The sequence below is a fragment of the Alnus glutinosa genome, chromosome 13 (assembly GCF_958979055.1).
Source record: "Alnus glutinosa chromosome 13, dhAlnGlut1.1, whole genome shotgun sequence".
In the NCBI taxonomy this organism is placed as follows: Eukaryota; Viridiplantae; Streptophyta; class Magnoliopsida; order Fagales; family Betulaceae; genus Alnus; species Alnus glutinosa.
Window position 1 is genome coordinate 7,712,613 of NC_084898.1, and position 11,435 is coordinate 7,724,047.

The following is an 11,435-nucleotide window of genomic DNA, read 5'->3' on the forward strand; positions in this document are numbered from 1 at the left end:
ACACCACTCTAATCTAGTTCGGGTGACCGTGTAGCTACCCATGACATGTTGTGCGGTCACATGGCTACCTCTAACCTGTTGTGGTGACTACGTGGCCAACTCTGATCAAGACAAAGGTGATTACGCTGCTAGCTCTCTCATCCACTGATGGTGGCCATACAACCATGTTTTTTAAAAAAAAAAAACAAAAAAAATTAATTTTTTTTTTCAAGTAATAAGTTAGCTTCATATGCTTTCAAAAATTAAGCACCAGCCTGTTTTGTCACAATATCCCTATAAGAAAGTGTGATTTTTTTTTTTCTAAAAATATATTTCTATTTTGAAACATATTTTTTTTTCCTATGCTTGCAAAAATTAAGCAATTGTTTTGTCATAATTTTCCTATAAGAATGTGTGTGTGTGTGTGTGTGTGTGTGTGTGTGTTTTTTTTTTTTTTTTCCCTAAAACGTGATTTCTATTTTGAAACATATTTTATGTCTAGAGTTATTTTTCTAAAAAGTGATCACTATGGATGTACATCATTAGCAGTGTAGGCTACTCGGTGTAGCGCCCCAGATTTTAAGTAATTAAATAAAATGTCTTAAATTAGAATTTAAGACTGAATAAAATAGACAAGTCTGAAATTGACGTTCGATTCTCAAGACTTGATGCTTGAACGGCTTAATATTGTTGGAAACAATATTCACATCCATCAGTTAATAAAATACGTGGCTTTAAACACGGTATTTTAATCTCCGATAAATAATGAGGAATACATGGATATTTATGAAAATAAATATTCATTGGTCTTATTATTTGTAAACCATGATTTTATAAATAAAGAATAATATTATTAAACTCTGATAAAGTTTAATGATATTACAGGGCTATTTAATAAAATGACTAAATTATTCAGTGGACTAATTGGCATAATAATATTGATAAATAATATTAATGTGTAATATTCACTGTGTGTAATATTATTGTGCAATATATATTTGGTATATATTTTATGATGTTAAAATATTATTGAGATAACAATATTATTAATGAAACAAATTAGACTCAAAATGGATATAGATTATAATTTTAATGAATTATACATAATGGTAAAAACCAATGTAAAAATATCAACAGATAAAATATCTAAAGATATTTTTATAAGAGATATTTTTATGGAAGATATTTTGTAAAAACTTAACTACTAAGTTTTGTGCAAAATATCGGTGGATATTTCACTAAAACTTAATGATTACAAAAAAATAATATCTTATATTTTTATAAAATAAATCCCCCTCTCTCATCAAATCCAACGCACCTCTCTTCCTTATTTCTTCTTTTTCTTCTTTCTTTCTTCTCTGTTCTTCGTTCCTTCTTTTTTCTTCTTCTACCCGAGAGGCAGGGAGAGACGAGAGAGATTAGAGAGATTGAGGGTGAGAGAGAGAGAGATTCACGGATGAGGGAGAGAGATTAGAGACGAGATGAGACAGAGAGAGAGGGAGAGTCAGAGATCAGGAGAGAGAGACCCGACGAACCCAGGAGCTTGGACCCGCTACCCGCGAGCCAAACCCGACGAATCTGGGAGAAACCGTGTGACTCGATCCTTCCGGAGGTCCGATCCTCCGTGTCCGGCGGTCCCAATAGCGGTTTCCGGTGAGCCCGTGACTCGCTGAACCAGAGAGGAAACCCGGTTCTCCATGTGCATTTTCCGGTGACTTTTCCGGCGGAATCAGTGGCAAATTCCAGTGGATTTGCTATGAAAATCCTTTGGGTAATTTCTTATAACCTATGATGAATTATTCTGGGATTGATTTGATTATTATGGAATTAGGGTTTGATAATTTTGGGGCTTTATAATTGATTTGTAATTGTCTGTGACCGATTCACTTATTGTTGGCTATGAATTCCAGTGAGTGCTTGTGTGTGTGTTGTGCTGTGGAGATTTGATGATGAGTGTTCTGATTTGGTGGTTTGAGGTTAAAACTGTCTCTGTTGTGACTGTGATGGACTGATTTGAGTTGATATTTGTGCTGGTTTGATTGGTTTATATTCGGGAATTTAGGTCTTACTGACCGGTTGTGTATGTGTTGTTGATGTCCCTGTTTTAACCAAAAGATTTGGGGATTTTCAAAATAAACAAATACCTGATTTTGAGGTTAGAATAGCTGAATGAATATTTGAGTGTATTTGTATTTTAGTAACCGGATCAGTGATGAATTTTAAAGGATAGATTTCCTATGTTGGCCATATGGTGTTTTGGATATTTGTTTTAGGTTGTTTCAATTGAATAGATATTAGAATGTTATTTGGAGGTGTTGGCTAGATATTTATGTGTGGTATATTTAGTTAAACTGGAATGGGTTAAATGTAGTCCTAATGGATTGGTAACTGAATTTAAGTCCCTAGGTGGCCTTTGTTGTTGACCAATTATGAGTATGGTGATATTTTGAGTATAGGAGGAATATTGGTGTTAGTTCAATTATCAAACGTTTGCTATGTGGCGTCTTCATCCTAAATATGTTAATAAATTGACATTGATGTTTTAAAGGGAATTCTTTTAAAATGAAAAAGATTGAATATTATGTAAATGAGTCATATAATCTAAGGAAATGTATGAATGTTGTTATTGAGTTGTGATATGGTTTAAATATGAAAACATGTTCATATGTTGAGTTCTTTTTAATTATAATTATGTTCAAACATATTTTCTGTTTGGTTGTGTATTATGGTTGAAAGCTTTTGAAGTTAACAATGTGATGTTAATGTCTTGCTAGAAATATGCATAGGTTTCTTGTTAGCTGATTTATCTATGCTTTAGAAGATGATATTAAGAATGTTAGATTATACTCAAGTGCTACTTGAGACCTAGATTAGATATGATTCTAAGGTATTGATTTGCTAATTAATTAAGCAAATATTAAGACTTAACCATGTTAAGTGTTAATAAATGTAAATGATTTTCCAATTAATAGATGATTGCTTCTATGTATGGAAATAAAATTCATGTTTAGGCATGGATTTATAAAAAGTAATGATATTAATCTTCAATGCATATGTATATGTATTTGATGTAGATGATGAACTGAGACTGCACAAAAGGGCTGTAAGTATAAATTACTTACTGAGGGTAGTACTGGATTTCAATAGTGTTGTGTTTATGTTTTATTTTAATTGGATGCGTGTGACTGATTGTTGCATACTGTTAATAATCAATCTATTAATATTGGAGTCAACTTCTCTCAAAGGTTCAGGATGGGAATAGTGCCTAAAACCGAAAACCCTAATAATTCATATTGGAGTCAACGTCTCTCAAAGTGCTAGTAGAGTGACGTGTGACGTACTCTGCTAGTGCGAAAATAAGCTAATCAAAATGTAATGTAGAGGGAACGGCCTCGAGAAAGACGCTTACCGAGTTAACGGCTTCAAACGAGAGGAGTGCAATGACTATATTGAACTGTTAAACTTTGCATAGAAAACTATCACTACATCATTATGTCATATCTCTGTCGCATAAATCATGATATTGTTGATTGACAGTTAGCTCACTTATGGAACTATGGGGTTGTGCTTATAACCACCGTCTCATAGATGTTTGCACAGGTTCTGAAGATCATGGATTGGATTAACTGCTAGCTTAAGAGATTTAAGGCTATGTAGTTAGGATTTTAGTACTTTGTACTTGTAAATGTTTGTATTGGTTTGTATGTAACATGCTAGGGATTTACTTGTATTCAGTAAACTTTTCATGTATGCTTTAGTGTCATGTGTGACATATGTTTCTTTATAATTAGTGTAAAGAACTTTTAATGTATTTCTAGAGGAGTTCGGTTAAAGCTCTGAATGTATTGTAAGGGAATTGTCCCTGACGTTTGTAAAGGAAAAAAAGATATTCGTATTTTCCGCTGCTAGATTTATCATCTCTGAATGGTTAATGATACGTAATTATCCAGATATAAGTACTTACGTTTTTTTGTAAAAAGCAGGTCGTTACACTCGGGATTGAATCCAGTCGAGTTACTAGTAATGGACGATATGCGGCAACATCAGGGGCACTGATAACGTATTCCAGATCACTCGGGACAACGTCAACACTATCGAGAAGGGGTTAAGAACTCGAGTAGACCATATGGATAAAAGTTATTACTATGTCTAGTTACGTATAAATTCTAACTTGCTTGATTTATGCATTAAATCATATTATGAATTGTCCCTGGAATAATAACAAAGGTAAAACAAACTAATTATAATTATTGGCATAAATTGCATAAAACATAGACAACACTTATCAATTTTGTAAAATCCATGACTTTCTCTATTATCAAGTTTATAGAATACGTTTTAATACCCAAGGCTCATCGCATGGCAAATTCCATGATAATTTACTTATTAAGTCGTGGACATACGCAGTTACTTTTTTGACTTGTGAAACACCTCGACGTTTTTCAGATTAGTAGGTTTGTGAGACTGTAGAGTTGAGCATTTTGCTAGGATGAAGATGCAAATCGAATGGCTCGTATTGTTAGGTTTGTGTAGTTAGATAGAAGTTAATTTTGTAATAATTCTCTTTGGAAGGTCTGGGTTTGTATTGATGGTAATTAATGACTGCTTTCTGTTATAGTTTACTCTAATTGTTTGTGTTTGTGTAATGAATCCAACTAATTGTTGTATTTGTTACAAACATTATTTCTTTTTTGAGGTATTTAAAACATGTTACCGTTTCTCAATATGTTTATAAGTTTTTATGAAGAAGAAAAATCAATTTAATAATTTGGTCTTAAAGTGTTTTGACCGTTTATTTTCTTCTTCTTAAAGAGTTTTGACCGTTGGTCATAAACTCCCAAAATATAACCATTTGGTCATAAAGTGTTTTCAATGCCTTTGTATACTATAATAGATTTATTAAGCCATCTATCACGTATATATAAGATACACTATGAATACTTGAGATATATATATATATATATATATGCCATCCAAAATTATTTCCAACACTAATTACAAGTTAATTAGTGTAGAGGCACTATGAGTAACACTACAAGTTTATTATTTTAATTAATTAATTTTATGGGTGTTACAGCCTCGGACATCTTAATCTTCATGACACTATAAATCATATACTAATATTAGGCATACCTTACACCGGAAACCTTAAACCTGGAATTCTAATTATGCGACGTAAACTTTAATCATGCATTAAAGGTCCTAAATACCCATTTCTGACCTACATTGATCGTTCAGATTCAGGAGTTGAACGTTCAATGATGACCATAATGTATATTAAGCTAAAAACTCCCAACCAATCCTATTTCCAACCTTAACCATCAATCTTAAATTATCCTAAAAGACCTAACAATCATGATACAACATATCAAACACAAGTAAGCTTGTCCATTCCAAAACATAATCGACCCATTAACAATCCAACTATTACAGCTCATGGGTCTCAACCTATGATTTGAAATTGCTAGCTAATCATGCAAGAATAACATAATATAACACATAACCACAACTAAAGCCTACTCATACATTAACCAACATAAAAACCTAGAAGCCTAGATCTACAAGATAAGATGTTATATTGCTATAAAATGAAAATGCAACTAAACAATAACTTAACAGTAGCATACTATGAGAATGACAACCTAAAAAACAAGATTAAACAAATAAGTTACCTTCGTTTGAAGATGAGACCTCAAGAAATCTCCTATCTCTCTCTAAAACTCACCATCTCTCTCACTCTAGGGTTACTGAATGCATAGAGAAAATAATATTTAAAGTAAGTAGAAAAAAAAATAGGGAGTTTGTATTGAAAAAGTATGCAAGTAATATAGTCGAGAAAGATGTTTTATATATATATATATATATATATATATATATATATATATATATATATATATATATATATATATATATGGAAATTTACAATTTAGCCCCCCAAATTGTCAACGTTTGGACTTTGACCCCCTAAACTATCAAAAAGTTTTAAAAATACACATTTTATCGATTTTTCAATTAAAAAATTAAAAAAATTGTCAAAAACAAAAAACTAATTTTTCTTACTTTTTTTTTAAAAAAAAAAAAAAGAAAAAGAAAAAGAAAATGAGAGGGGGGTAGCCTGCGAGTTACTCCTAGAGGTGGCCAGCGCCAACTCTAGGGTGGCCGTGAGCTCCCCAAACACCCATTTTCTTTTTTTCTTTTAAAAAAATAGTTTGTTTAGTTTTTTTAATTTTTAATTTTTTAATTTTTTTTTTGGGAAAATTACACTTTACCCCCTGATGTATTCACCCATTGGCAATTTGACGCCCAATGTTTAATTTTTGGTAGATGACTCCCTTAAAGTTGTATCTGTGTGCCACCGTGGACCTTCTGTCCACATGCCCGTCATTTTAGACAGAAATCGTGTCACGTGCAGCGCACATTCACGTTTAACTCAGTTTCCATCCCCAAATTGCCCCCGACATCATCTAACCCACTCAACCAGCATATCACTTATATTGTCGACCATTGTGGGGACCTGTTGGCTTATTTTTTGTCTTCTCCCACATTGAAACAGACCATAGGAGCTGGAGAAATTAGGTTTCGAAGTCCTACTATTGCTGACAATGCAACCATCTGGACCGTCGGGGACTGCTACCTCAGAGTCAGATTCTTCAAGGAGTTGGGCAACATCTGCAGTGAAGCCACTCTGTTATTGCGAGCGTCCAACTTGTGTTTTAACCTTGTACACCGAAAATAATTCGGTAGAAGGTTTCGAAAATGCGAGAATTACAAGGTATAAGTCTAAAACTCTCATTAACTGTAAATTTATATGATGGGTATGTTGTAGATTTTCATTATTTTGAAAATTAGGGTTTAGGTTGTGCCCATTGTTAAAGTGGGCAGTGTTCATGACTTTTGGATTTGAAAAATTAATTCGCATGTTTGGGTTTGCTTGATTTTGGAACAATGTAGAGCAATTCTTTCATGAGTTTTTGTCTAAAGGAAACAAAAATTCAAATACGCACACAAGGTGTATGATGAAATGCCTCAACCAATCTGCAGAATTATAGGAGGCTTGCTGAAAATTCTTGGTAAGTTGTTAAATTCACTGTTCCTCACTATTTTATTAATGTAAGTTTGAGTTTTTGCATGAAATTGTGATCGTTAATCAATAAGAATAGAGATGATTGAAAATGTAGTTTCTTAGTAGTTGTAGTTGTTTAAAATGTAGTTTATCAAAATGGTCCTAACATTTTAAGTGCAGTTTTGTTTAACATTTTAAGTGGTGCAGTTTTATTCTAATTTATAGGTACATTTGGTGTGGTGGTTTGTTTTTAGGGTTTATGGAACGTTCTTATTTTATTTACTTTTCTTTTTCTTTTTTTTGTGGGGGGTTTTGTAGATAAATCGGGCATGTGGTTTTTGGGAATGGATTGATCCTAAAATGTGTCAAAATGGAGAGAGGGTAGTAGGCCATTTTCGGGAATGACATGTAAGTTTGATTCAAGAAGCCGACCATTGTCGTACAATGGTTGAAACCGAAGTTGCAAAGTTGAAGGAGAAGATGGAGACTGAAGCAGCTGAACAATGTCGTATAATGGTTGAAACTAAAGTTGCAAAGGCGGAGGCGAAGATGGAGATTGAAAATGTCGCCCTTCATAAAGAAATCGAGATTGGGTAGATCAATTATCATGCAATGAAGAATAATTATAGGACAATAATTCTATGTGCATGGATATTGATCGTGGCATACCTTTTTATGGCAGGATCAACTTCAAAGGGCTTCAAAGGGTGTGTTTGAAGTTGGACATGGTTGTATGTTGTTACCTTGAAGACAATGGCATTTTGTTTTGTAATGTAAGCCTTTCTGATGTAATGTAGGCTATGTTATGTTGTAATGTAGGCTCCATGTACATGGATATTGATCGTGGCATACCTTTTTATGGCAGGATCAACTTCAAAGGGCTTCAAAGGGTGTGTTTGAAGTTGGACATGGTTGTATGTTGTTACCTTGAAGACAATGGCATTTTGTTTTGTAATGTAGGTCATGTTATGTTGTAATGTAGGCTCCATTTTTATGTTATAATGTAGGCCATCTTTGTATGTGTATAGGGTTGATCTTTTGGACACAAGTTTGTAACCTAAACATGAAGGGATGTATGTGATTTGATAATTGGTTATTTTTGTATGTGCCATAGAATTGTTGGTCTTTTGGACACAAGTTTGTAACCTAAACATGAAGGGATGTATGTGATTTGGTAGTTGGTTATTTTTGTATGTGCCCTAGAATTGTTGATCTTTTGGTTATTTTCAGCTTAAAATTTTGGATAGATTGGAGGGTAATCCAACCTAATATGAGATATGAGTTATAGTTTGGTAAATTTGCACCTAAATTAAGATTGGAAATAGATAGATAGATTGGACTTGAAAAGCTTTAAAAAATGGGCTTCACTTGTTACTATTTTACACATCATTTACCAAATGACAATGTTTTTAAGCTATGGTTTGTTATCAACTTATCATACTTTCCCATTCTCAGGACACAAGCCAGGTTTAGTCTCATGCCCAGTGGCCATTGCCATGATATTTTTATCATATGTAAGGGAAAAGATTCGAAAGCAAAACACATAGAAAAGGCTTAAAAAATCTTGCATTTACCATGCAACCCTACCTCCAAACACATAATTACATTGCATATTTCATTGTCCAAAAAACCCTGCAGTTTTTACCATGCAACCCTACATATTTCATTGTCCAAAATAAAACATTACACCAAAAAAAGAAAAATAAATAGAGCTAATCGATGCTTCCACTCTGGCATTTTCTTCTTCATCTTTGAGTCCATGATCTGTATCCCTTTCTCAATTGAATGCACCATTCTTTTACCTCTCCCTTTCTCCTTGGCAACTGTTGACGATTTCACAGCTGGGGTTGCTGAGTTTTTACCATACACTTTCCTTCCGCATCCATCTGTTGTTCTTTCGATAAGGTCAATCCAAACTGGTGGTTTGGGATATATTGAAACTTTCAGTCTGCCTGACATCCTCCTGGGTGGTGGAGGTGGTCTAGGTGCAGGTGCAAGTGCAGGTACAGGAGGTTGCCTGTTCCAGCTTGGCAATGTCAATTCCATAGTATTTCCCTACCATCGGTTTAGTGTCAGTTGGAATGATAAATACTCAAAAGACTGATACATGTGAAGTTATAAAAAAACAAAAATAAAGTAAAGTAGCAGATAAATACCACATCTCTTTGCACAGATGTAGAAGGTGGTGCAGTGGGTTGCTGTGTCAATTCCATTGCATTTTCCTGCCATAAGTTTAGTGTCAGTTGGAATGTTAAATACTCAAATGTACTGCTACATGTGAATCTATAAAAACACTGAAACAAAGTAAAGTAGCAAATAAATACCACATCTTTGCACAGATGAAAAAGGTGGTACAGTGGGTTGCTGTGTATTCCTACTACAACCAAGTGTTGAAACACTTGTACTTACACATTTCCTTGCACTTGTCTAATAAACACAAACAAATAGGATTAATCCTTATCATGCAAGCATGCAGTATATTACTCAAAAGTGGGACTGCATGCTTACTCTTTTGTTATGTGGCTGTGCACCTTCCCTTCTACTGTTCTTCGCTGGATTTGTGCCCCCCTGATACTACTGCTGCATCCTTCACTCTGTGTTTGAACCCCACCATGATGAACAAAAAAAAAAAATGTCAAAGGTAAGTAATCCAAACCATGTAAGCATCAACAACAACAATAATACGATTGGGTAGTAAACTCACACTGGCTGGGGGTGGAGTAGGCAACTTAACCTCTTTCGCGGGCTGCCTATAATTTGATGCCAACTGCTTCTTATTTGGACAAGTCCTGTTATTGTGGCCCAACATTTTGCAATAACCACATTTACCCTTCAATCCAAACTTCCTCATCCTGTGAGGATTCTTGGGATCTCTTGACTCATTAGGAGCTCTTGTCCTAGCCTTTCAAGGTCTACTCGGGGTCACTCGTAATCTAGGCGGTTCCAAAACACCATGGTTGGTCCGAATCCACTGTTCCTCACTAGGAATTGGATATATAATGGGAGAATACGCCTTCTTGTACATCTCAATGCTATAGCAGTGATCCACATAATCCTCCGAATTGTGTTCATGGAAGGTAATTGCAGAATGTGCATGTGCACATGGAATCCCAGTCATCTCCCACTTCTTGCACCCACATGTCCTCTTCCTCAAATCCACGACATACGTTCTACGTCCCTGCTCTACTTCAAAGAGGTCATCACCAGCATAACGGGAAAGACAGTTTGTTGCCTCTTCCCCAATCGCCTCAAGCTTGTCAACAATTCTAGGGCACAACTTGCCCTTCAAAGTTTTAATGCCATCTCTTTTTAGTTGGTACCTTCTTTGGAGTTGCTTCCTAATCATCTCCAACATTGTCAGAATCGGCTTGTCACGAGCCTTGATGATATATGAGTTGAAACACTCAGAGATGTTGTTGACAAGAAGGTCGCACTTTGGATAGTCATTGAACCACAATCTTGAACATCCACTAGGGTCAATCTTCTCTAGATACTCGAAGGCCGTAGGATTCAACTTCTTAATCTCTTCCATGTGATATTTGAACTCAATATCAGTGTAAGCCGATACTGCAACCCACAATAATTCCTTCAGTGCCACCCCTCTAAACCCTTTATCCCTAAAATTGGCATGTAATGCCTTACACATATCCTGCGGTCTGCTGCAGGTATAACAACATCAAAGCTTGGAATAAGACCCTGCATCATTCCAATGTAAAATTATGTAAGTAATAAAATGTAAAATTATTTAAAATTCTAAAAAAAAAAAAAAAAAGTTATGTAAGTAATAAAGCTAACCTTCTGCCGATCAGAAATGAAAGTAAGCCTAACATGCCTAGCATGGGATCCAAGGTCTAAAACTAGGCACTCCAAGAACCAAGTTCAGCTCTCTTTTATCTCAACTTCTACAACGGCAATTGCAATACGGTACATGTTGTTGTTGACATCTCTTCCAACTGCAGCTAGTAGCATTCCCTTGTAGGGACCCTTTAGAAATCACCCATCCAGGCCGATAACAGGCCTACAACCCTCTAAGAACCCTTGCTTCATGGCTATAAAGGGACATATAAAGTCTTTGGAACATAGGTTCCGAGGCAGGGGTAGGTCTTTCAACCTTCATCATAACACAGCTGCCCTTGTTTGTTTGCCTCAAAGTTTTACAGTAATCCCACAACCTGCCATACTGTTCACCCAGATTACCAAAAATCTGCTTTCCTGCCCTTCTTCGACCCTTATACATTTGGCTTTTGGTCACTTCTATGTTCCATTTTCTCTTTACTTCATCTTGTATCACCACAAGTGGCATGTCTGGTTGAATCTTAAACTTGTCAAACAGCTTATCTGATATCCACCTAGAATTTACAATTGAGCTCTTGTATGCACGAGTACAAGAGTG

At 35.0% G+C, this 11,435-nt stretch overlaps 1 protein-coding gene across 1 annotated transcript; it reads right to left on the minus strand.

Annotated features, from left to right (window-relative positions):
* Window positions 1-9,947: 9,947 nt before the first annotated feature.
* Window positions 9,948-10,688, minus strand: LOC133853863 (uncharacterized). Its single transcript, XM_062289888.1, has one exon. It carries the CDS (start codon window positions 10,686-10,688, stop codon window positions 9,948-9,950), a length of 741 nt encoding a protein of 246 aa, XP_062145872.1.
* Between the last annotated feature and the right edge of the window lie 747 nt (window positions 10,689-11,435).

Excerpts from the sequence above, each read along its gene's own strand:
- LOC133853863 (XM_062289888.1), bottom strand. The coding sequence starts at position 10,688 with ATGTGTAAGGCATTACATGCCAATTTTAGGGATAAAGGGTTTAGAGGG.